The following is a 27,859-nucleotide window of genomic DNA, read 5'->3' as shown; positions in this document are numbered from 1 at the left end:
TCATTTGCTACTAAAATCCAATGCAGAGCCTATGAAAATAATTCATGTTTTAAATTTGTTTAAATTTACCAAGATTAAAACACAAAAGACACACACAAAACAAAACATAAAATAAGTAGAGCATAGGAAAGGGAAACCAATGTACAATTCCAAAAGGTTTACTTTATTTATCCAGAACTAAAAGATGTTCGTGTTTCGCAGTTGTAAAGTGGAGATGTTGCAATGTCCTACTACACAATGTATTATTGTCTCCGTTACAGTAGGAGATAAGTGCTAAATTAAAGACATTTTCTGGCTTCCACATAAAAGAAGCAACATAACAAAACTTGATGTGTCAGAGAACAGGACATTAGAATCGAGGGTTTATGCAGTGTTTATCTGATTGAACAATTTATCCTTAATCACTTGAGACATCAATCCATGGATGGCTTCAATCGTTGTTTTACAGCTGAAAATAAAAACACTAGATTAGATCAATCATAGGGCAAGATGTGCATTTTATTAATAGCAAGGTCCTGAATCAGGAGACAGATTGCAAAACATATTCTAAAAACTTACTCTACAGCTGGTGTAGTGTAATGGGAAAATAGACCCAACAAGTGGAGCATGGAACATTAGTTATTATGTAGAACAACTTCAATGGCTAATAGGCAACTGCATTATGAAATAGATGCAGGCCAAGTCATGATTATTATACAACCGCAAAAATAAAGATCACAATACAAAATTGCAATAAAATGTTGTAAAGCCATATTACACGCAGTGTTTGACAAAACACCCCCCCCCCCCCCCCAAAAAAAAAACCCAAAAAGCATCAACACACCCACAGAATGGCAATCCTCTGGACTCCTTAATAACATTAGAGACACAGAGGATGTGGTTATATGGTGCTATCTTACTCCATATAGATTCCCACATCCTTACTTATGAAATGGAAGAATTACTTTAAGTATGTCATAGAAGGTGGCCAAAAATTAGCTCCTAGCTCTCTTACAGTTGTAAAGGAGAAACAGACATGGGTTTAAAGTTACATGCTGCTCAATTAAGCTACCCTTCCAGATACAGTACTAGGGTACTATTCTGTCACTAGCTCTACATGTATAATTTTAAGAAACTGCAAATAAAGAACTGCTTATACGATAAGCTCAGCAGTGCTGTAGATACTTAAGTGAGCAAGTCTGGAAAACTGCAGAACTTAAAATGTAAAAAAAATAAAAATAAATACAAGTCTTTATTTTTAATTTATTGTTTTGGTATTTTCATATATAGACAAGGAATGGATGCATTGGGGGAAAACGTCAACCCAGCCTAATTGTCTCCAAGATTTTTCCTTTCTGCATTGCATGAATGATAGGAGGTCTATTAAATCTATTAAACCTCAGTAGATGGTACAGAGAACGGATGATGAATTAGACGATCTCTAATACCAATTAATGTGTATATGTAATATGTTATATACCTGTCTCTGGTTGCTTTGGCCAGTTTGTCTTCAGATTTTCGATCATGAGTTTCTAATCCCAACATAAAACTTCCCCGGCCAAGCTGGGCTTCAGACTGCTCAAGCTTTTCTGACAAGTCAAATACCTGCCCCGTTGTATAGTCTGCATTCTGAAAAGATATACAAAACAAAACAAATGAAAACTTAGACATGGAAAAATACACACACACTTAGACAGACTGTGTGTAATCTATAAAATATATCATTTTTATTTATATTACATTCCCCGCTCCCCTCAAATTCGACCTATATTAACAATAAACCAGTTAATGAATAGCCAAAAAAATATTACAATAATACACTGCCCAGTTGTAGTTCCAAGTGTGTTTCGGTTAGGCTAACAAAAAAAACCCACATAATTATAAAGGCTTCCTGTTTTGAGTAATCAAATTAAATGTATACAAATTATCCAACATACGTATCCCGTAGTTGTGGAACTACAGCTCTTGTGATGCTCAGGTAAACATACCTATTCTACCAGGACCATTTGTTGAGCATCACAGGACTATTGCACTAGCTGATTGACACACATATACAAACTATTCAGTTAATCGAGAGTTGAAGGCGTAAATATGGACCAAAGACTCTATAGTAAGTTCAGTAGCACTGTGACGTCTCTAATCCATTTAAAGTGTGCAAAGTACATGGATGCAATAATATGGAGGATAAAGAACTACAGCATAGTGTTTACCTAGGCATTAATGTACATTAGAAGGGTAGAAAGCATGGCTAAATGCACAATGTTTAATTAAAGTCAGTCCACGTTGTGAGAAAAGGCAGGGAATGTGATCCAATCACTCTGCACGCCTCATACTGTTTGCTGTGACCACAACAGCCTTAATAAATACAACTCTTAAATGCTATTGCCCTCCTTTGTAAAGCTCTCCTCTAAATAGGTTTGGTTTGTCTGTACATACCAAGCAAGACCTTGCAAAGAGGGAGACTAGAAGGTGTATGTCAAGCAAAAGTAAAGTAGCATTACACGTGTTTACCAAGCCTTGCACAGTTACTGGCCCGTAAACAGTCACATTGTGCAACTTGACTATGATGTGGCTGCTGGAGAGCATGAGTCAAATTACAGGCAATCATTACACTACACTTTAAATAATGAAAATGATTTAGAAAAAGCTAAACAATTTGCCTTATTGGAAAGTTTTGTGAGCTTTTTAGATATTCCAGTTTTCGAGTTATTAAATTTCTCCAAATTGGAGAGGGAGACAGTAATATGGTTGAGCTCCAGAGTATGTATATATGTATATAAAAAATAAATAAATAATTGTTTAAACACTAAAAACAGTGATTGTAGAGGTTATGCTGCAAGTATGGCTACAGTCTGGCTTTCTCCCAGCATTTGAAGCTCGCCTTCCTTAGTGCCAAATTTGGAAAGCAATGATAGGCTGCGAGCATTTGGTAATGTGAAATAGATAAAATAGGCCAATAATATTGCACAGGGAGAGTGTGCTCTATCTGTAGAAGTTAGATACATTGTTATATAACCTCCATAACATATTTAATTATTACATATGTCTACAATAGAAATGCAAGATGACATTTTCATTGTATCAGATTCATGTCAGTCCATAAAAATAGAAATGTTACCAAAATGTTAGGTTTTGCAAAACTGGCACTATTCAGCCCGCTGTTTAACTCAGCTGTTAGTAGTAAAGAAACAAGGACTTGTTGGTCAAAACAGCAAAGCAACATGGATATTTCCAATAAACTGGAAGTCACTTTTCTTTTAATGACTTTTAATGTCACAAAATCTTCAGTAATTTGACATCATTAATGAGAAGAGGAGAAGTATTCATGCCAAGTATTCAGTTACTATTCCTGTTGCCACGAGGGACAACAGATTAATTACATGTGATGCAGTGGGAGCTCGGTTTTGCAAGGTTTACAACAAACTACAAAAAGTAAGAATCTATGGCTTTATTGCAGAGGAAGGTAAATTGCTTAGTAATTCTACTCGAACTTTAAAAAAACAAAATAAAAAAATCCCTCAGTACTGTTGTAGACTTGGGACAGAAACTAGCATGGCAAAATCAAGATACACAAACCTGTTAATCTCATACTGGGAAACAACGCTCAGTTAATAATAATACTCCACTGAGGACTACTATGTAGACGTTTAAACAAACAGAGTAAGAAACCTAAAAAATGGGCATTTACCCAAGTGTGGGAACAGAGGGGCTTTGGGCTAGAGACAAGGTCAGTAATAATTAGTGAGGTCAGTGACCCAGCGACCTGCCCTTGTCACAAAAATAAAGCACATCAAATGACTGTTTGCTAAAAGCAAACTATAGAAAACAAAAACCCCCACCACTAGGGAAACTATTTTCATCACAATTTGTGATTCTGAAACAACCAAAATCCTTTCTGGTCCTTTTTCCAAGTTATGCACAGGATATTGAGCAATGGGGCAAGGAGGCTAGCACTCCTGCATCTAGCTATTTTACATACTGTTATTATTGCATTATTTTTAAAACCACTCACCAATATACAACGCTGGACCATCCATTGGGAAGCACCCTCCTATTTCCTTTGACCATTTTTTTTTGTTTAATACCCTTCCAATCATCCTTAGACCTGCAAATACTTTACCCACTATAAAAAATAGTGTTTTGCTTTTTTTTTTTTTTAGTTTAAGGGTTACTCCAACTTGTCCCATCATGACCACTTCTGTGAATTAAAGTGGTCATGGAGGTGGGAATCTGTACTTATAGTATTTCTACCGTAAACGTTGCACATATAGAGTGATCTGCAATTTTGTGCCGAGGGTTGATTACACCCCTGGCACATGTGACTTTGGCAACCTGAAACTGTATTCTGAACTGCCAAATATCAATTCTGCATAAAATACCTCTGTCGTCAGTGCGCCCAGAATGCTGGCAATAGACATTTTGAACTTCTCACTTGCAGTTCTACTTCCCTGAACCTGTCCCTCGTGGGTACCTTCTTTCTCCGGTGGGTCCTCTTCAGCTCCTGGTGCTCCGGCACCAGGAGCTGGATGTCTCTGCTGTACTCTCATTTAGTATCCCGTGAGACCACGGGTACCACCATAAAAAGAGCCAATTGCCTGAGGAGATTGACACTTCCAGACGGCAGTGTCTAAGAAAGTCATGCATAGTGAAGAAGACAAAATACGCTAAAAATTGATGAAAAATAAAAAAGCTAGAATACAAAAGAGGAAGAGATTGGGAAAAGGCAAGTACTGTGTGACAGTGCTGCTTTAACCCCTTAAGGACACATGATATGTGTGACGTGTCATAATTCCCTTTTATTCCAGAAGTTTGGTTCTTAAGGGGTTAAAGGGACACTCCACTGCCAAAAATAAATAAATATGACTGTTTAGTAGATATAACCCATATTAAAACATGCATGCATTTAATTATGCATTTTTACACTGGACCTGGTCCAGAGGTAAATATAGTGCAAGGAATACAATGCTGTATTCCCAACACTATAGAATTATTTTTATCAATTCCAAGTGAGGAGTTAGATTATAGTGCTGACCAGTAACCGGTTACACATGCTTTGAGTGATTTCGCTTGTCGGGCACTTACAGTTAGCAAGCTGGAAGAACTCAGTGTATTAACCCAATACTTGTTCCATAAGAGCTCAAGTAGCTTGCGATCTAGGGAAGACTTGAAATATGTAACCTCCAAGGCATAATATCTGGAAATCACAAAAGCAGACTGTTAGAACATGATAAGCATTATGCATAGGTTAATTCATAGTCAAGGCATCAGAGAACCGTGTTGCAAGGTTTCTTAATCGATTTTTTGCAAACTGAAAGCATTCATTATGAATTTATCCAGATATCCATTCATTTGCCATCAATAAGATTAAAATATATGCCAATTTTAAGTTTTAACACTTTTACGAGCAGACAAGATCTCTGGATTTTAAATCATGTATGAGCAGATCAAAGTATAAACATCGGGGGGCGGAGCCTGCTACTAGACTCGTGCGGACGCCATATCGCTTAGCTCCCAACTCCAACAACTTAATCCAAGCAATATCAAAACTTTCCAGCACCCATCCAGCCTTGCCACTTACCAAACGGGCACCGGCATAGTTAACCGCACCACCCGATGCCTTTCTTCCAGCCGCAACAGCTGCAGAAGAGGAGACGCAAGAACGGGGCCTACCAAACGCCATCGATCCCCGGCCTCGCGGAAATCCTGTGCGGACACCGACGGAGCTCGGGAACAACAACTATCTGTGGGAACAACCTATCGTCCCTGCTCACACACCAGCCATGGGGCGCCGCTCTCAAAAGCCACAAGGTACACCTGGGGACAGGAATATAGGGGCCATGCTACAACGGCCTACTAACTCTAAGCCAGCTGCCATGGCAGAAAGGCCGGACCTCGCCCAGGCACCCAATACAGCTCAACAGAGCCCCAATCTATCTGGCCTGTCTCAGATACGACAGCCGGACAAGGCACCCCACATGACAACCAGATCCTGTCCCCTCTGAGCTCCCCCTGGCTCTACCACCTGCAAGGCCGCAAATCCAGGCAAACCAGGGCCTGGAGCACACCCAGGCACTGCAGCAGATTAGTGCACACACTACCACACTGCACAGACCTGGCTCCCCAGGGCATTCACAAGAGCCACAGACACCACCACTGGACTCCACAGATGACTCAGCCCCAACCACCAAACGAGACCTCAAAATCCTTCTAGCAGAGATCCACAAACTCCTGGCAGCGGACTCAGCCATCCTCAAGACTGAACTACACACAGTCGCAGAAAGGGTGAGAGCCACGGAGGACAAAGTAGTGAAAGTCCACACTCATATGAATCAAATGGAAGACACCATCAAACAAATACAGCAACAACATACCTACCTGGCAATTAAAATGTCAACCATTGAAGACCGACAGCGCCGCTCCCATATCAAAATCCGGGGCATACCCATTACGATCTCTGCCGACGAGCTGCCGCACTATGTCAGGCGCCTGCTGACTACTGTGCTGCCACACTCACTCGTAAAGAAAATCATAATAGACGGAGTATATCGCTTACCTAGCGCCCCACACCTAAAAAACCCACCAGCCAGAGATGTTATCCTCAGATGTGTCACTGTACAAGACAAACTACACATAATGGCGGGGCTGAAAGGCAAGACACCACTGCTATTTGAGGACTCCTCATTAACATTCTTCCAGGACCTATCAAAAGCTACCCTCTTGTGGCGCAAAACCTATGGACCGCTCACCACACAACTACGTTCGGCGAATATAGCTTACAGGTGGGGCGCAAACGGAACTTTGGAGATAACCCATAAAGGAACCACACATGTTCTAACTTCAGTGGAGGAAGCAACACCCCTCCTAGACACCCTGGGACTGTCTAACCCCACGAACGCGACACGGAACAGACCTCAGACGAGGGCCTGGGACCCTGAGAACACCACCCCGTTTGAACCGGGACACAGCGGATCACAACAACCGGTGCCGTGAAGGGTGTGGATTGACACCACGAGCCCTACCAACATAATAGTGGCATACCGTCCATGCTGTGACTTTAATGTTTACTTTACGTTTTAGTTGGTTATTCATTTTTATTTTCTCTCTTTTTTCAACACCACAACAACCAGCACAACCTGTGTCCAAACACTTGGCGTCAAGAAACCCAACACACTTTCCCCCCCCCCCCCCCACCCTAGGGGTAATCAATCAATGCAAAAGCACCACCTGCGACAGATTCCCCCACTCAGCACAACATGAAGAACTAGACAAACGAACATGGTTTTACCGCAACACAGACACCATAAGCATGCCAACACACCACCGCGCAAACAGAGCACTAATATCAGCAGGCCCACAACCCGCAGGTGCTGACACCAAACATAAGGCTTCACCCTAAACACAAGAGTATACAAAACATACTGACACATCTAGACAGCGCATCATTTAAAGTTTAATATGTTGATGTTATTGCTTGATCCAAAATTGGTGCAACACTTAAACGGAATTGTATCTAAATATTTTTGGAGCACTTACGTGCACACCTGTATGTGAAACTAAAATATCAAGCACCAAAAATGAAAAATAAAGAATAAAAAAAAAAAAAAAAAGTATAAACATCAACATTTTGTCATTGACATCGCACACTCTGGTGAGAAAAACCTCTCTGGAATCTATTCTAGAAAGGTACAGCAAGATCTCACTTTAGTGCATAAGTTCTAGAAGAAAACTGGAGCAACATAGGATCATCTGATTGGTGTAAAAGAGCTAAACAGAACATCGTCAGTGCATCTCCTCCTATACAAAGGAATGGGATAGCAGTGGCTTCGATAGTGCAGACACACTTACTGTTTGCAATGCACCCCAAAATCCTCAATTTTGTTTAAAGGAATTGTCTGGTACTCTGACGGGCCTTCATCTGGTGGTTTGTAACCCTGTGAAAGACGTTTAGATTACTCATTACATAGCAAAAAACAGACTCTAGGGGGGGGGGGGGGGGGGGAATGCAACTTTTAAGCACACATACACACTAGACATGTGCATTAGTTTTTGTACGAATACGATTTTGTCAAACAATTCGGTTTTTTTCATATTCGTTTACTAAAACGTAAACGAAAGCCCTACATACGAAATCTAAACGAAACGAAAAGGCAAATGCATTACCTTTTCGCTTCTTTCGTTTAATAGACTATGTGCTGCAGGGGAATTAACCCCCACAGCACGGAGAAAATGTAATAAATATTACTAACCCCCCCCCCCCCCCCCACCCCCTGCATTAAAACCTATGGGGGTGGGGAGGATAAATACACTGATTAGTATACTATGGCAATAGTGTATAGTGTAACAGTTTATACTAAATGCACAACAAATTGTAATAGTTCGATAATGTAGCAAAAATATGTATCAAAATAATAAGTCTCTAGGATATTTTTGCTACATTATCTAACTGTTGCAATTTATTGTGCATGTTGTATAAATATACTTGTGACAAAAGTAACATTGTCACTGGCTTTTGGATGGGCCTGTTTGCCAGCCTCCTACCCTGTGATTATGGCCCTGTGACTAACTGAACCTGGTCATGGGTTCTTGGAGGGGCCTGCTGGCCAGCCTCTTGCTTCAGGACTATGGGCCCTGCAATATAACATGCACAATGTACTTTAAAAGGCTCTGTTCATGTGAAGTATCTACTTTTGTACGCCAGACAGAGAGACTGACCATTAGCCCTAATTCTCTGGAACGGTTTTGGGCATGGGACCATGTGCACGGTGGGTCAACAATAAGACTTGCAGAAAATTCCTGAACCCATGAATTGATCTGGGTGATTTTTGGATATGTTGGTCACCCAGATAAGGGTATGTAACATTTGTGGGGTTTTATGTATTTTTAAGGTACTTTTGGGGTGTTAAAAAAAACAAAAGTTTTTTTTTCTTCTGTGCTTGTAGATAATTGGATTAGATTAGTACAGTTCCTGATTCAATTATCTCCAAGGCAGAGGGGGGGGGGGAAGCCTTCCCACGCCCTGCAGTTTGACATAGAGCACTCCGATTGGTTGATTTCAAGCTAACCAATCGGAGTGCTCTGACAGATAAATGAAGAGACTGACAGGTAAGCCCCCCCCCCCCCATTTTTGTTATTTGAGCTCCCCAGGGGCTATAGCTGCCCAGTCACTAGAAGTTTTAAATGACAGCGAGCAGCGACTGGATGCTCGCTGTTTAGGCGACATGCCGCGAGTAGGGGGCATACGGGAGGATTTAACCTCCCTTTTATTAATATGGGGGTCATAGTGACCCCCATACTGATTTATATTCAGTTGAAAATAACAGCGAGTAGCCACTGGCTGCTCGCTGTTTAGGCGTCATGCCGCGAGTAGGGACATGTGGAAGGATTTAACCTCCCTTTTATTAATATGGCGGTCATAGTGGACGTAAACAAATTATTTTTTAATGAATTTCATCCGAAAAAACGAATGGTTTACGGACTAAATTCGTAATGGACGAATTACATTTTTATTTAGTACGAAATCATTCATACAAAACTAAAATTTCACTGGTGCACATGTCTAAGCAAAAAATGTTATAGACTGGAGAAGAATTCTAAATCTATCATGTAATACAAAAAACACTTTTACAACCTATATCATTGTGGGTGCACTCACACACAGCTAGTACCTGACAGAACACAGTTTTGCCTCCAGAATAGCTGGGTTTGCAACATGTATTTTACTTTGTATTGGGAATTGTATACCATGACCCTAATAATTAGAAAAGTAAATATTTACCTTTGGATATGTCCTGAATGCACCTAGATTAACCTTCCCAGCAGATATTGTCCTGGTTGGGTCAATCTAAAGAAGAGAATGCTGGGTAAGTTTGGATTTTAAACAAGAATTCTGAAGAATTAAACATACAAGATCATTTATACGAAACTAAAATTATATACATATACACATACATACATATACACATACACACATACATATATATACACATGGAATAGCCTTCCAGCTGAAGTGGTAGAGGTTAACACAGTAAAGGAGTTTAAGCATGCGTGGGATAGTCATAAGGCTATCCTAACTATAAGATAAGGCCAGAGACTAATGAAAGTATTTAGAAAATTGGGCAGACTAGATGGGCCGAATGGTTCTTATCTGCAGTCACATTATTGTATGTATGTACGTACATATATAAAAAATATGGGGGGGTGGTTCCACTCACCTGAACAAGCTTAAATGGGGTGCTGCTTGGGGCCATATTATCCAATAAACAATACACAAGACCCAGCGCACTCTGCTATCTACTAAACAGCAACTTCAATGTTGACAGATTTTATTAGTTTTTCTAAAAGTTTTTTCTAAAGGTTTTTTTTTGTTTTTGTTTTTTTAAAACACCATATCTAGGCAAAAAATAATGGGGCTTCAGTTACATTATATGATCATACATTGCATATGCCTGCCACAACGTCAATGTACCCCATCTTTGGCAGGTCCTACTCTCACAGTATAATATCTACTCTTATGTGAATAACTTTAGGGGAAAAAAATATATATATATATATATATATATACACACATACACACACACACACACACACACTATAAACACACTACTCACCACAACTGCTACAAAGGGTTCCTGAAATTGCTGATTAAGCATCTGAGTGCTGACGTCTATTCCTGAAAGCCAGCATCCATAACCAGGATGACTGTGGTACCAGCCAATTGCATTCTCAAGCCTTCCAACCTGAGGGATAGAAATATATCCACAAATTATCTGCTGCCCTCTGCTGTTAGAACCATGCTATTTTTATACCTTTTCCATTTTATTCCCATCAGATTTAAATTTTAAATCTCATGGCGTGATATGACAATTTTAAAATAACCTGGACAGGAGAACAAAAAAAGAACATAAATCCAATTTTACAGCACTACGGAATTTGCTGACGCTATATAAAGAATACATTAGATCAGTGGATTCCAACCCTGCAGTATCCCTACTGCAACAGAGTTGGAAAACACTTCAATCCTGGACTGTTGGTGTGCGTTAACGATCGGGTTAGGTACCACAGTATTAGATTACCATAATTAGATATTTGCTATGGAGCCATTGGGTTATACACTGTGCACATTCCTGTTTAGTACTAACCATCCGTAGGCAATGTACACTGGTAGTTAAACTGACACTTTAGGAACCATGGGAAAGGAAAGTGCAAAAAGTGTAGTGCAAATTTTAAATTAAGTGCATATCAATTTTATTACCTTACATTTAATTAAAAAAAAAAAAACGGCAGATGTGGCAGTCCAAAGCATGAATCTGTTGTCAGTTCTCCAGTCCTACGCGTTTCGTCCCTCCAGGGACTTACTCAGGGACACTGACTTGTGCAAATCACAAACAGAGAAAAATCAGGTACAAACAAATCTTCCCTCCCCTCTCCCTTAAAATCACAGAATTGTCCAATGAGTCCTTCAATTAAGGGATTTTAAAAGGGAGGGGAGGGAAGATTTAGCTGTATTTGATTTTTCTCTGTTGGTAATTTGTGCATGAGCAGTCAGTGTCCCTGAGGAAGTCCCTGGAGGGACGAACCGCCTAGGACTGGAGAACTGACAACAGATTCATGCTTTTGACTGCCACATCTGCGGTTTTCAAATTACATGCCAGTGAATAAAATTGATATGCACTTTATTTAAAATTTGAACTACAATTTTTGCAGCCTCTCTTTCTTTCAAATGGTCTTGAAACTATCAAGGTTCTGAAACAAGAGTGATCTCTTTAAAGATTATCCGAAGGCTTGGAGATGGCATTTAAACCATTATTTATATAGTTTTGTATACAGTTAAACACTATGATGTGCCTTTTCCATTTCCTCTAGCAGAATCACCCCTACTTTTTTGTTTTGTATCTACGGTTGACAATTAGAGGACATCTTTGGGGTGATTTACTGCCTAAGGGAAGTTTCATTGATTTGATACTCAATTTCTGCACATAATATTTGCACTTTATGGTTTAATAGGTTGTGATGGTCCCCACAGACATTGATATACTTTAGGAACCATAACCACTAGATGTGCTTGGAGTATCCCATTCAGAAAAGTAAAGATAGATACACTTGGCTAAATACAACTATGAAAAGTTAACTGCTTGGTCTGTTTATGATAAAGTTATTTGATAAAGTCGAAATGTTGGATATTTTAGGAATATAATTTGTTAGTGGAAACTGACACATAGGTTACGGTCAGGTCATTTTGTTGTTAGGAAATCAGAGATTTCTTTGGTCAAACTCTTTTTAGTGCATTTATAAACTGAAATAGTTGATAAAACCCATGTATACTCATATTGCAACAAGCCATAACATAAGCCATAACATACCTGCTTTGCATTTTCTATGTATGCCGCCATATATTCATAGGCAGCAGCTTGGGCATTGACTCTAGTTTCAGTTCCTTCAACTGGTAAAGCAAAACTATCCATAATGATCATGGTTTCACCATCCACTTTCCCCAGCATTAGGCCCATCACCTCCAGATTGCCTCCTGAGCGTGCATGCATGACCATCTTCAGCAGTGCCAGGGCAGATACCTTGCAATACTTGAAGTAATGGTGGCTGAGAAAAACAAACAAGCGAGTCAGGTACTTCCATTCTGAGAACATTAAAATCAATCGGTCATATATTGTGTTTTAGTTTAGACTCTTCTAATGTTGTCAGTCAATAGGGTACACATCAAACATGTTGTCATTCCATAATACGCAAGATAATGACTTTTGTAATTAACACAATATTTTAAAAATAAAACATAACATTTAATTATAACAAAAAGGAACTAAGTGCTCTCTTTCATATGTCATACATGAAACCCAAAGTATACGCAATATTCAGATTTATACCATTAAAGCAACACTATTGTGCAGGAATACATGTTAAGCAAAACGCCACACTGCGCTAATCAGCATCTCCTCATAGAGATGCACTGAGTTAATGCAGCTCTCCAAAGAACGTTCAGCGACTCCATGCAGAGTGTGGAGAACCTGACAACCACTAGAGACGCTACCTGCAATTTCAGAGTTTGACTCCTTGAAACAACACTGATGTCGTTACACTTTCCAGCATCTTCTAAAACCCCATAGGAAAGCATTAAGGGAATAGCCTAATGTGCGTGTGGAACTTGCCGCACATTCTCATTAGGTCCCCCCCATCAGCTTTCTGCAGAGGAGGAGCGCGAGCACTGGAATTAGGCAAGTGATAGGAAGAGTTTTTAACCCTTTCATGGCCGGTGGTGGGACAGCAGTGGCAGAGGGACATTTTAGTGTTTGGAATACATCCTAACATACACTAAAGTGTTCCTTTAAGATGTAGTTGTTCTGGTGACTATAATGTCCGTTTAAAGTTAAAATAGTATCGGGTGGGGTGGCTCAGTGTGATCTCACACTAAGATGATTAATTTGTTATACTACGGGGGGTTGGTCTGCAATCACCCAAGTAAGGTACCAATCCATGAATTCAAAAGCAGCTTTAATTTTGGGCTGGGTTGCTCTATCTACAGATTTAACGTAGAGTTGCCAGGTGAAAAACAAAACAAAAAAAACTGTCAAAGTGCTTTTGATAGTGAGGTTTCAATATAAAATAGGTAGGATATTTTTGTGTGGAGAAGTGACAGCGGAGGAGGAGAAGTACCGATCCAGTGATGTAATATACATTTACGTGCTGTAGTCAGGATCATATGGGCCAGAATAGGAACTCGTGGCCATATATTATTTAATATGACAATGAAAGTAACATTTATAAAGCTTATAGTTTAGTGCAGCATAGAAAAATGCAGACTGTGTTTTTGTCAAGTCAAGAGAATAAAATCTACAGAAATTATTAAACTTTTTAATGAATGTTTCAGCCTAAAAGTCTGCCTTCATCACAAGGTGTATGCATTAAAGGGACACTATAGGCACCCAGACCACTTCAGCTCATTAAAGGGGTCGGCGTGCCTATTCGCAGGTCCCTTAGCCGTGTGTGTATATATGACTGACTGCCTGTGAATGTAACTATATCTGTAAATGTGTGACTGTTTGTAACTGTGTCCATATGGCAGGCTGTCTGTAACGGTTTGTGTGTTTGTGTGACTGTCTGCCTGTAATTGCGTGCCTGTCTGACTAACTGTTTATGTAACTGTCTGCCTAACACTGTGTGACTGTAACTGTGTGCAATATGGCCTTGGTGCATGCATAGATTGGCGACATGGCTCCAGTAGGAGGCTCCAGTACCTACGTCTGTGTGGCATCTCCAGCATAATGACAATTTTGTTTTGTCAGTGTGGTGCAAGCGTGCTGGGACCATGTACCATCTGTAAAGTACCTTTCTTGTGGTTTCTATGTGTTGTATGCCTAGTGTCATTTTTCTATGGGCTTGGAATATCTGTGTCTACAGGGAGTGCAGAATTATTAGGCAAATGAGTATTTTGACCACATCATCCTCTTTATGCATGTTGTCTTACTCCAAGCTGTATAGGCTTGAAAGCCTACTACCAATTAAGCATATTAGGTGATGTGCATCTCTGTAATGAGAAGGGGTGTGGTCTAATGACATCAACACCCTATATCAGGTGTGCATAATTATTAGGCAACTTCCTTTCCTTTGGCAAAATGGGTCAAAAGAAGGACTTGACAGGCTCAGAAAAGTCAAAAATAGTGAGATATCTTGCAGAGGGATGCAGCACTCTTAAAATTGCAAAGCTTCTCAAGCATGATCATCGAACAATCAAGCGTTTCATTCAAAATAGTCAACAGGGTCGCAAGAAGCGTGTGGAAAAACCAAGGCGCAAAATAACTGCCCATGAACTGAGAAAAGTCAAGCGTGCAGCTGCCAAGATGCCACTTGCCACCAGTTTGGCCATATTTCAGAGCTGCAACATCACTGGAGTGCCCAAAAGCACAAGGTGTGCAATACTCAGAGACATGGCCAAGGTAAGAAAGGCTGAAAGACGACCACCACTGAACAAGACACACAAGCTGAAACGTCAAGACTGGGCCAAGAAATATCTCAAGACTGATTTTTCTAAGGTTTTATGGACGGATGAAATGAGAGTGAGTCTTGATGGGCCAGATGGATGGGCCCGTGGCTGGATTGGTAAAGGGCAGAGAGCTCCAGTCTGACTCAGACGCCAGCAAGGTGGAGGTGGAGTACTGGTTTGGGCTGGTATCATCAAAGATGAGCTTGTGGGGCCTTTTCGGGTTGAGGATGGAGTCAAGATCAACTCCCAGTCCTACTGCCAGTTTCTGGAAGACACCTTCTTCAAGCAGTGGTACAGGAAGAAGTCTGCATCCTTCAAGAAAAACATGATTTTCATGCAGGACAATGCTCCATCACACGCGTCCAAGTACTCCACAGCGTGGCTGGCAAGAAAGGGTATAAAAGAAGAAAATCTAATGACATGGCCTCCTTGTTCACCTGATCTGAACCCCATTGAGAACCTGTGGTCCATCATCAAATGTGAGATTTACAAGGAGGGAAAACAGTACACCTCTCTGAACAGTGTCTGGGAGGCTGTGGTTGCTTATGCACGCAATGTTGATGGTGAACAGATCAAAACACTGACAGAATCCATGGATGGCAGGCTTTTGAGTGTCCTTGCAAAGAAAGGTGGCTATATTGGTCACTGATTTGTTTTTGTTTTGTTTTTGAATGTCAGAAATGTATATTTGTGAATGTTGAGATGTTATATTGGTTTCACTGGTAAAAATAAATAATTGAAATGGGTATATATTTGTTTTTTGTTAAGTTGCCTAATAATTATGCACAGTAATAGTCACCTGCACACACAGATATCCCCCTAAAATAGCTAAAACTAAAAAACAAACTAAAAACTACTTCCAAAAATATTCAGCTTTGATATTAATGAGTTTTTTGGGTTCATTGAGAACATGGTTGTTGTTCAATATTAAAATTAATCCTCAAAAATACAACTTGCCTAATAATTCTGCACTCCCTGTAGTGTGATTTATCTAGTGGTCTTGTAAGTTCCTTCTCCCACGCCGTGATGAACGTAGGTTTAGACTGTTTGTGTTGGTGCCGGATTATAGTATAAAATCGGGAGAGACGTTTAGTAGGCGGTTTCTTATGTAGGCTAATGCTTTCCACCTCCGTCAGCTCTTGTCCATTTACACTTGCCTGTTTGGGAGAGCAGTGTTTTCCCATCCATTAATTTATTTGGAGGTAGGGGAAATATGCCTAATTTACGAGGTTGTATTTTTGTTGCAGGGTGTCAAATGGCATGAGTGTTTGAGAGTCTGTCATTTGGTTGAGATTGGTAATCCCTGCCATGGCCGTGGTTAAAAATCAGGGATGAGCGCTGAGAAGGCTTTGATTGGTAAGGCTGGGGTTATTGGGTCTCCCTGTTGCATGTTGAGTCTGTCTCAGATTTTTAGAGTGATTTCTGTCGTGGTAAAAAGAGTCTGTATTTTTTTTGCGTAGAGTTGTGGGTATCCATGCCAGAGAAGTGAGTCCCAACCCGTCTGTGCATGCCGAGGGAGCTTAGTGTCGCTGCGTGGTGGTAAGCTTGGATGCACAGCATCCCCATGCCCCCATCCTCAAACGCCCTATATAATGTCTTCATCTGCACTCTGTGTTTCTTCCCTCCCCAGGCGAAGGTATTAAAACCCGTTGCAATTCCCTGACATAGGAGGTCGGGAGTTTCATAGTGAGGGTACTAAAGAGAAATTGGATTTTCAGGAGGAGTATCATTTTTGCAGCAGTTATCTTGCCTGCCCACAAGAGGAATTTTCCCCTCCAGCTAATTAAATTCAGCCAGTCCATAGGAAAGCATTCCATCCCTCACCCTGCATAGCATCCTAATCCCTTACTACTGTCTATCCATCCCTCACCCTGAAAAGTATCCTAATCCCCTACTACTGTCTAGCCAACCCTCACCCTGAATAGCACCCTAATCCCCTACTACTGTCTATCCAACCCTCACCCTGAATAGCACCCTAATCCCCTACTACTGTCTATCCAACCCTTACCCTGAATAGCATCCTAACCCCCTACTATTGTCTATCCATCCCTCACCCTGGGTAGCCCCCTATTACCCCCCCCCCCACTGGGTAGTATCCTATTCCCCCCCTGGGTAGCCCCCTATTCCCCCCCCCGGGTAGCATCCTATTCCCCCCCCCCCCGGGTAGCATCCTATTCCCCCCCCCCGGGTAGCATCCTATTCCCCCCCCCCGGGTAGCATCCTATTCCCCCCCCCCCGGTAGCATCCTATTCCCCCCCCCCCGGGTAGCATCCTATTCCCCCCCCCCGGGTAGCATCCTATTCCCCCCCCCCCGGATAGCATCCTATTCCCCCCCCCCCTGGGTAGCATCCTATTCCCCCCCCCAGGTAGCATCCTATCCCCCCCCCCTTGGGTAGCATCCTATTCTCCCCCCCCCCCGGGTAGCATCCTATTCCCCCCCCCTGGGTAGCATCCTATTCCCCCCCCCCCCGGGTAGCATCCTATTCCCCCCCCCCCTGGGTAGTATCCTATTCCCCCCCCCTGGGTAGTATCCTATTCCCCCCCCCCCTGGGTAGTATCCTATTCCCCCCCCCCCCAATGGTAGTATCCTATTCCCCCCCCCCCTGGGTAGTATCCTATTCCCCCCTGGGTAGTATCCTACTCCCCCCTGGGTAGTATCCTACTCCCCCCTGGGTAGTATCCTACTCCCCCCTGGGTAGTATCCTACTCCCCCCTGGGTAGTATCCTACTCCCCCCTGGGTAGTATCCTACTCCCCCCTGGGTAGTATCCTATTCCCCCCTGGGTAGCATCCTATTCCCCCCTGGGAAGCATCCTATTCCCCCCTGGGTAGCATCCTATTCCCCCCTGGGTAGCATCCTATTCCCCCCTGGGTAGCATCCTATTCCCCCCTGGGTAGCATCCTATTCCCCCCTGGGTAGCATCCTATTCCCCCCTGGGTAGCATCCTATTCCCCCCTGGGTAGCATCCTATTCCCCCCTGGGTAGCATCCTATTCCCCCCTGGGTAGCACCCTATTCTCCTAGTACTGTCTATCCATCCCTTACCCTGGGTGTTATCCTATTCCCCCCTAGGTAGCACCCTATTCCCCTACTACTGTCTATCCATCCCTTCCCCTGGGTGTTATCCTATTCTTCCCTGGGTAGCACCCTATTCCCCTACTACTGTCTATCCATCCCTCCCCCTGGGTGTTATCCTATTCCCCCCCTGGGTGTTATCCTATTCCCCCCCTGGGTGTTATCCTATTCCCCCCCTGGGTGTTATCCTATTCCCCCCCTGGGTGTTATCCTATTCCCCCCCTGGGTGTTATCCTATTCCCCCCCTGGGTGTTATCCTATTCCCCCCCTGGGTGTTATCCTATTCCCCCCCTGGGTGTTATCCTATTCCCCCCCTGGGTGTTATCCTATTCCCCCCCTGGGTGTTATCCTATTCCCCCCCTGGGTGTTATCCTATTCCCCCCCTGGGTGTTATCCTATTCCCCCCCTGGGTGTTATCCTATTCCCCCCCTGGGTGTTATCCTATTCCCCCCCTGGGTGTTATCCTATTCCCCCCCTGGGTGTTATCCTATTCCCCCCCTGGGTGTTATCCTATTCCCCCCCTGGGTGTTATCCTATTCCCCCCCTGGGTGTTATCCTATTCCCCCCCTGGGTGTTATCCTATTCCCCCCCTGGGTGTTATCCTATTCCCCCCCTGGGTGTTATCCTATTCCCCCCCTGGGTGTTATCCTATTCCCCCCCTGGGTGTTATCCTATTCCCCCCCTGGGTGTTATCCTATTCCCCCCCTGGGTGTTATCCTATTCCCCCCCTGGGTGTTATCCTATTCCCCCCCTGGGTGTTATCCTATTCCCCCCCTGGGTGTTATCCTATTCCCCCCCTGGGTGTTATCCTATTCCCCCCCTGGGTGTTATCCTATTCCCCCCCTGGGTGTTATCCTATTCCCCCCCTGGGTGTTATCCTATTCCCCCCCTGGGTGTTATCCTATTCCCCCCCTGGGTGTTATCCTATTCCCCCCCTGGGTGTTATCCTATTCCCCCCCTGGGTGTTATCCTATTCCCCCCCTGGGTGTTATCCTATTCCCCCCCTGGGTGTTATCCTATTCCCCCCCTGGGTGTTATCCTATTCCCCCCCTGGGTGTTATCCTATTCCCCCCCTGGGTGTTATCCTATTCCCCCCCTGGGTGTTATCCTATTCCCCCCCTGGGTGTTATCCTATTCCCCCCCTGGGTGTTATCCTATTCCCCCCCTGGGTGTTATCCTATTCCCCCCCTGGGTGTTATCCTATTCCCCCCCTGGGTGTTATCCTATTCCCCCCCTGGGTGTTATCCTATTCCCCCCCTGGGTGTTATCCTATTCCCCCCCTGGGTGTTATCCTATTCCCCCCCTGGGTGTTATCCTATTCCCCCCCTGGGTGTTATCCTATTCCCCCCCTGGGTGTTATCCTATTCCCCCCCTGGGTGTTATCCTATTCCCCCCCTGGGTGTTATCCTATTCCCCCCCTGGGTGTTATCCTATTCCCCCCCTGGGTGTTATCCTATTCCCCCCCTGGGTGTTATCCTATTCCCCCCCTGGGTGTTATCCTATTCCCCCCCTGGGTGTTATCCTATTCCCCCCCTGGGTGTTATCCTATTCCCCCCCTGGGTGTTATCCTATTCCCCCCCTGGGTGTTATCCTATTCCCCCCCTGGGTGTTATCCTATTCCCCCCCTGGGTGTTATCCTATTCCCCCCTGGGTGTTATCCTATTTCCCCCCTGGGTGTTATCCTATTCCCCCCTGGGTAGCACCCTATTCCCCCCTGGGTAGCACCCTATTCCCCCCTGGGTAGCACCCTATTCCCCCCTGGGTAGCACCCTATTCCCCCCTGGGTAGCACCCTATTCCCCCCTGGGTAGCACCCTATTCCCCCCTGGGTAGCACCCTATTCCCCCCTGGGTAGCACCTTATTCCCCTACTACTGTCTATCCATCCCTTCCCCTGGGTGTTATCCTATTCCCCCCTGGGTAGCACCCTATTCCCCTACTACTGTCTATCCATCCCTCCCCCTGGGTCTTATCCTATTCCCCTATTACTGTCTGTCTATCCATTCCATCTATTCCCCATACATACAGACTCAGGCCCCAGTGGCCCATTACAGTTCCCAGCCCATGCATTGAGCCCCCTGACCCCATTCTTACTCCTTGGTCCAGGGTTTGGCCGCCAGGATCTCCTGTTGCTGTTTCTTGTCATACTTGTAGATCTCGTCGATGCTCTGCACCTCCTGCATGTTGTTAGACATGTCCCAGGTCTTCTGGGCCACACTGCTGCCGGCAGCCATGTCTGCAATCCCTGTCCCTCCCCGTGACCGCCGAGTCTGGCAGCCGGGCTGATCACACGGGCGGGCTCACTCATAGGCAGCAGGGGGGCACAACTCTTCAATCAAAGCAAAAGGCAAGCAATTTATTTTTATTAAGCAATCCCATTGCCCATACTTATCATAAACTACACAGAATAATGAATGCCTTATTGGAATATATCAGGCTATACGTACAGCAGATTCGTGACCGGCTAGTCAGCACCAAACACCCCTCTAAGAAAACATTGGTATATTCCATTGGGAAGCTGCTATTGCTTAGAAATAATTGGAGCGCCCCCTGGCGAGAGCAATGATAACAACAATAACACTGTCTATTGGCTGTGATAGAGGGAGCAATGGCTCTCTGTAAGCAATACAGTGTGTGAAACCAGTCACTCAGTGATAACCTTCTCCTTATTGTTTAATGTCCTTAGATCTCCAAATACCTCCCTGTATTTCTATGGGAATTGTTTTCCCTGGAAAGAATATATATATATTTTATTTTTATTTGTTATGTTGCAGGAGGGCAAGTCACATATTAAACTGACTGGATACAAAGTATATCATACAAACTGACTGTACAAACTGCTAATTACAGGACATGCAAACTGCTGGGAGATTACAGAGCTATTCACTCACATTAACTGCTTTATCAGGAATGGACCAGCTGACTTCACATTTCTGGTCAAAATAGCTAAATAAGAGAGATTTGCCAACTCTATTTTTTTTTTTTTTTACAATTTTTACCTATAATAGTTGATTTCCAGCTAGGTCCAATCCCATTTTAGCTAATAACAATTTTGATATATATATATTTTTTTCTGTAAAGTTATTGAAGCCTGAGGTGTGTGCCACCTGCTGGGCTACAAATACCAGCTGTGCTTGTGCCTTATGCCAAACCCGTCTAATAAGAGACCCCCCCCCCCCCCCCCCCCTCTCTGTCCAGATAAGATAAGTCCAGAGAACTCTCACCCACTTGCAGCTCCCCAATGGAATATACCAACGTTATCTGAGAGGGAGATATTTTAGCAGGTGACCCAGCTTCTTGCGTTCCAACTAACGGTGCAATGCAATCCTCCAGCCAGCAGGGGGGGATCTTAGCCTGTATCGGGGGAGAGGCTCAGCTGTAAGCCGGGGGCGGGGCCTGTCACCACAGAGACACACAGCTAACGGCCGCATACACACACTGGGCAGGCTGCTCCGGGCGATCCCAGGCGGCTCGCTGTGCAGGTAATGGCTGCTATGGGACCTGGCTGAAAGTGATGGGAGTGTGTTGTGTCTGCCAATCATTGTAGGGTGCGGTTAGTGTTCGCACTTGGTTTATTTGCGGGGGGGGGGGATATAGTTTGCTAGTTGAGCTGGCTGAGCATTATGGGACTTGTTGTCCATACCAGCTGGGGAGTCACATGCCCAGAGTGAATGTAATGTCAGTCTGTATAATGGTCTCTCATAGGGAGAGCACTGTGTGCACCGTGTATACCAACACATAGAGGGTTTATTAACTTTATAGCTCACTTTGTGTTATATGAAAACTTAATAGAGAAACAGCTATCACTTAAATATAGTAAAAAAAAAAAAACAACAGATATCACTTTCATATAGTGTAAAAAAAAAACAGCTATGACTTTAATATAGTAAAAAAAACAGAGTAAAAAAAACATCTATCCCTTTAATAGAGTAAAAAACAGCTATCCCTTTAATAGAGTAAAAAACAGCTATCCCTTTAATAGAGTAAAAAGAGCTATCCCTTTAATAGAGTAAAAAGAGCTATCCCTTTAATAGAGTAAAAAGATCTATCCCTTTAATAGAGTAAAAAGATCTATCCCTTTAATAGAGTAAAAAGATCTATCCCTTTAATAGAGTAAAAAACATCTATCCCTTTAATAGAGTAAAAAACATCTATCCCTTTAATAGAGTAAAAAACATCTATCCCTTTAATAGAGTAAAAAACATCTATCCCTTTAATAGAGTAAAAAACATCTATCCCTTTAATAGAGTAAAAAACATCTATCCCTTTAATAGAGTAAAAAACATCTATCCCTTTAATAGAGTAAAAAACATCTATCCCTTTAATAGAGTAAAAAAACAGCTATCCATTTAATAGAGTAAAAAACAGCTATCCCTTTAATAGAGTAAAAAAACAGCTATCCCTTTAATAGAGTAAAAAACAGCTATCCCTTTAATAGAGTAAAAAACAGCTATCCCTTTAATAGAGTAAAAAACAGCTATCCCTTTAATAGAGTAAAAAACAGCTATCCCTTTAATAGAGTAAAAAACAGCTATCCCTTTAATAGAGTAAAAAACAGCTATCCCTTTAATAGAGTAAAAAACAGCTATCCCTTTAATAGAGTAAAAAACAGCTATCCCTTTAATAGAGTAAAAAACAGCTATCCCTTTAATAGAGTAAAAAACAGCTATCCCTTTAATAGAGTAAAAAACAGCTATCCCTTTAATAGAGTAAAAAACATTATCCCTTTAATAGAGTAAAAAAACAGCTATCCATTTAATAGAGTAAAAAACGGCTCACTTTTTAATAGAGTAAAAAAAACGGCTATCACTTTTTAATAGAGTAAAACAAAACAGCTATCACTTTTTAATAGAGTAAAACAAAACAGCTATCACTTTTTAATAGAGTAAAACAAAACAGCTATCACTTTTTAATAGAGTAAAACAAAACAGCTATCACTTTTTAATAGAGTAGTAAAAAACATTTGAAAAAAACAGCTATCACTTTGTATTCCATTCATAACAGACATAATTCTGTATTTGTTATTATTGCTGCTCCTCTCCCCTATAAGTATCACATAAAATGTTACCGTTCATGTATCTTTAACACAAAGTGATACTTGTCTCAGATATCTTGCTTCTTGTATGAGGGTTTAGTTCAGGCTGTTTGTAAACTAGTTCAGAGATGTGTGTGTGTGTGTGTAGCTTGCATATTTGGTGATCAGCTTTATCAGGACTTACCGTAAGTGTTTCTCTAGTAAACATAGAACGGCTATGAACCAATAAGTTGTAGCAGATTTGGAGGTTTAGTTTCCCCAAACTCCGCTATTTTGGCTGCACTTTACTGTTTGAATGACCCTTAGGATGTGAGATTCAACTGGGTTGTATGAGCTGAAACATGCTGTCTGTGGGATTGCTAATTTAACCATAATTATAAAATACATGCAATAGATTGTATCCAAGTATAATCCTTATTAAGACAGAATAGATCTGTTAATTATGGCAGTCGTGGTTATTGACTAAAATTTGGCAGTTTATAGTTTAGTGAATTATGCAAATTCCTATTGATGAATCTTGTACCACCTTCAGTTCTGTGGAATTCTAATGGGTTCATGTTTTTAAGTTGGCATTCTTTCAAATTTTTTTGTGTTATTGATTGCCTGCGTCTCTGAGTCATGTTATGTCTAAATGGTTTTAAATGAATTCCTATGCATGATTTATAAACAAGATAAGATAGCAAGTTATATAGTTTATTTACAATGGGCTCTAGAATTTGTATAGAATTGATTTTGCCAACTGTTGCATCACAAGTTGTCTATCTGCCGAGTATGAAACAACCCTGGGCATTAGCCTCTGCCTTGCAGGTATGCGGTGTTGAGATTTCTTGTGGGAGAAAGGTAACAGTTGGATTTTGCACCTGACTTTTAAACATAGAAACATAGAAACATAGAATGTGACGGCAGATAAGAACCATTCGGCCCATCTAGTCTGCCCAGTTTTCTAAATACTTTCATTAGTCCCTGGCCTTATCTTATAGTTAGGATAGCCTTATGCCTATCCCACGCATGCTTAAACTCCTTTACTGTGTTAACCTCTACCACTTCAGCTGGAAGGCTATTCCATGCATCCACTACCCTCTCAGTAAAGTAATACTTCCTGATATTATTTTTAAACCTTTGTCCCTCTAATTTAAGACTATGTCCTCTTGTTGTGGTAGTTTTTCTTCTTTTAAATATAGTCTCCTCCTTTACTGTGTTGATTCCCTTTATGTATTTAAATGTTTCTATCATATCCCCCCTGTCTCGTCTTTCCTCCATGCTATACATGTTAAGATCCTTTAACCTTTCCTGGTAAGTTTTATCCTGCAATCCATGAACCAGTTTAGTAGCCCTTCTTTGAACTCTCTCTAAGGTATCAATATCCTTCTGAAGATAGGGTCTCCAGTACTGTGTACAGTACTCCAAGTGAGGTCTCACCAGTGTTCTGTACAATGGCATGAGCACTTCCCTCTTTCTACTGCTAGAAAGCATTCTGCCCAGATAAGATTCTGCTGCATTGAAAAGAGTAAAGTGGGGAGTCGAAGGAACTCTGCAAGCACCATAACCACTATAATCCACTTTTAGTACCTTTCAAACACTTACTGATGCCAAACCGTTCTCCTTGGCTGAGATTGCTCAGCCAGTGAGCTTGGCCCTGCTTAGCTCTGTAGAGCTAACCAGATATTCCTAAAAGAAAAGACTGGAAACATTGGATACAGATGCTGGCAGGACCCATTCTAAAATGGTTTGGTTACGTACTGTGAGACAAAACCTGGTCTTAAAGTGTTCCTTTAATTGAGAAGTTATAGCCTTTTTAAAAAGAAAATCCGCTAGCTGATTTCAAAATGGTTCAAATCACTCTCATATAAGAGTTTATTTCCACTCTCTAGTGGGTATTTAATTATTAATTGCCATATGGGGATTCCAATTTTAAAGGAATACGCCAAGCACTATAACCACTACAGCCTTATGTAGTGTTTATGGTTCCAGGGGTGCCCTGGCATCCTACCAGGGTGAATATTCAACAACTTATCTGGGGTCAATCAGGTGCCTTTTGTAATTTCCTCTTCAGCCAGAAGCACCTTCACTGAGCTAAGCCCAGCAGTGCTGGGAGGCACTCAGCTGATGCAGTAAACCAATGAGCTGACCCTGCACGTCAGTGTTTAGTTCAGTGAAGCTAATGGAAGCACCTTGCAGGAAGTGACTGGCCCCCCGGTTTGTTCCAGATAAGTTGTCAAACCTTTCTCAAACTGCTTGACTGCATACCCTAGGAGGGTGGGCTGTAGTGGTTATGGTACTCTCAGCGTTCCTTTACTTCTGACATTTATTAAAAAAACAAAAATGCATTTTAACTCCTTGGTGATGGAGGCAATAGTACTACTTCTGAACCAAAACACCTAGAATTTGTTTGTTCCACCTTTTAATTTAAAGGTGTAAAGCACTGCTCTAGATGTGTCAAAAATAAATATAATGCAAGTAAATTTACGCTTGACTGTATATGGTCTTGTACCAGAAACTAGTAGTAATATACAGTGTATGCAACAATTTGCAATGTAGCTAATACACCAGAAAATGGTAACATTGTGAATCTGTCTGCATAGCCAATTCCCGGAGACCAGACTACTAATGCAGTATATCCACTCTATCTCTGTGGAGTCAGCTAATAAAATGTCTGTCTAGTAATGCTGTGTATCAGAGTTTTAACCCCTTAAGGACGCATGACATGTGACGTGTCCTGATTCCCTTTTTTTTCCCAGAAGTTTGGTCCTTAAAGGGTTAAACACACAACAAACTAACCATAGACTGTCACACATGCAGTTTGTTGTCTACACACATGCATGCCTTCACACTGTTTTAGTTTATTAATTATTCTATCTTTGCCCTCTGATGCTCACCTCTGTCAGTGGTGAATTTGAAGGAGGAGATCAAAATGAATATTCCTGCTTTGTGAGGTACCAGTGACTTTACTGTGTTTATCCGTATTCCTGCTTTGTGAGGTACCAGTGACTTTACTGTGTTTATCCGTATTCCTGCTTTGTGAGGTACCAGTGACTTTACTGTGTTTATCCGTATTCCTGCTTTGTGAGGTACCAGTGAGTTTATACTGTGTATATCCTTATTCCTGCTTTGTGAGATACCAGTGAGTTTGTACTGTGTAAATCCCTTTTCCTGCTTTGTGAGGTACCAGTGAGTTTATACGGTGTATATCCTTATTCCTGCTTTGTGAGATACCAGTGAGTTTATACGGTGTACAGGTGATACTCGAAAAATTAGAATATCGTGCAAAAGTTAATTTATTTCAGTAATGCAACATAAAAGGGGAAACTAATATATGAGAGAGACGCATTGCATGTAAAGCAAGATAGTTCAAGCCGTGATTTGTCATAAGTACGATGATTATGGCTTACAGCTCATGAAAACCCGAAATCCACAATCTCAGTAAATTAGAATATTGTGAAAAGGTGCAATATTCTAGGCTCACAGTGTCCCACTCTAATCAGCTAAGTAAGCCATAACACCTGCACAGGGTTTCTGAGCCTTTAAATGGCCTCTCAGTCTGGTTCAGTAGGAATCACAATCATGGGGAAGACTGCTGACCTGACAGTTGTGCAGAAAACCATCATTGACACCCTCTATAAGGAGGGAAAGCCTCAAAAGGTAATTGCAAAGGAAGTTGGATGTTCCCAAAGTGCTGTATCAAAGCACATTAATAGAAAGTTAAATGAAAGGGAAAAGTGTGGAAGAAAAAGGTGCACAAGCAGGAGGGTTGACCGCAGCCTGGAGAGGATTGTCAGGAAAAGGCCATTCAAAAGTGTTGGGGACTTTCACAAGGCGTGGACTGAGGCTAGAATCAGTGCATCAAGAGCCACCACACATAGACGGATCCTGGACATGGGCTTCAGATGTTGTATTCCTCTTGTCAAGCCGCTCCTGAACAACAAACAACGTCAGAAGCGTCTTACCTGGGCTAAAGAAAAACAGACCTGGGCTGTTGCTCAGTGGTCCAAAGTCTTCTTTCCTGATGAGAGCAACTTTTGCATCTCATTTTGAAACCAAGGACCCAGAGTCTGGAGGAAGAATGGAGAGGCACACACTGCAAGATGCTTGAAGTCCAGTGTGAAGTTTCCACAGTCTGTGTTGATTTGGGGAGCCATGTCATCTGCTGGTGTTAGTCCACTGTGCTTCATTAAGTCCAGGGTCAACGCAGCCGTCTACCAGGAGATTTTGGAGCGCTTCATGCTTCCTTCCGCAGATGAGCTTTATGCGGATGCTGACTTCATTTTCCAGCAGGACTTGGCACCTGCCCACACTGCCTAAAGCACCAAAGCCTGGTTCAATGACATTGGATTATTGTGCTTGATTGGCCAGCAAACTCGCCTGACCTGAACCCCATAAAGAATCTATGGGGCATTGCCAAGAGAAAGATGAGACATGAGACTGAACAATGCAGAAGAGCTGAAGGCCGCTATTGAAGCATCCTGGTCTTCCATAACACCTCAGCAGTGTCACAGACTGGTAGCTTCCATGCCACGCCGCATTGAGGCAGTAATTGCTGCAAAAGGGCCCAAACCAAGTACTGAGTCCATATGCATGCTTATACTTTTCAGAGGTCCGATATTGTTCTATGTACACTCCTTGTTTTATTGATTGCATGTAATATTCTAATTTACTGAGATTGTGGATTTGCGGGTTTTCATGAGCTGTAAGCCATAATCATCGCACTTATGACAAATCACGGCTTGAACTATCTCATATATTAGTTTCCCCTTTTTACGTTGCATTACTGAAATAAATGAACTTTT

At 42.2% G+C, this 27,859-nt stretch overlaps 3 protein-coding genes across 3 annotated transcripts in view; 2 read left to right on the top strand and 1 right to left on the bottom strand.

Moving 5' to 3' along the window:
• SGK3 (serum/glucocorticoid regulated kinase family member 3) overlaps positions 1–27,859 on the top strand; it is a 392,044-nt gene that overhangs the window by 289,959 nt on the left and 74,226 nt on the right. The window lies entirely within an intron of this gene.
• COPS5 (COP9 signalosome subunit 5) lies at positions 143–20,329 on the bottom strand. Its single transcript, XM_063450397.1, has 8 exons — positions 20,135–20,329; positions 12,339–12,573; positions 10,587–10,715; positions 9,755–9,820; positions 7,825–7,910; positions 5,062–5,173; positions 1,460–1,608; positions 143–448 (listed from the first exon to the last, which is right to left on the bottom strand). The coding sequence occupies exons 1-8, from the start codon at positions 20,272–20,274 to the stop codon at positions 364–366; spliced, it is 1,002 nt and encodes a 333-aa protein (XP_063306467.1). The 5' UTR covers positions 20,275–20,329; the 3' UTR covers positions 143–363.
• Positions 21,449–27,859, top strand: part of CSPP1 (centrosome and spindle pole associated protein 1) — a 65,717-nt gene continuing 59,306 nt past the window's right edge. The window contains exon 1 of the mRNA XM_063451345.1: positions 21,449–21,522. The gene's annotated coding sequence lies outside the window, so the exon portion shown is untranslated. The remainder of the gene's footprint in view (positions 21,523–27,859) is intronic.

This window comes from Pelobates fuscus, chromosome 4 (assembly GCF_036172605.1).
Source record: "Pelobates fuscus isolate aPelFus1 chromosome 4, aPelFus1.pri, whole genome shotgun sequence".
Lineage (NCBI taxonomy): Eukaryota > Metazoa > Chordata > Amphibia > Anura > Pelobatidae > Pelobates > Pelobates fuscus.
Note: the sequence above shows the minus strand (reverse complement) of the source record. Positions and strands in the feature narration are given on the sequence as shown.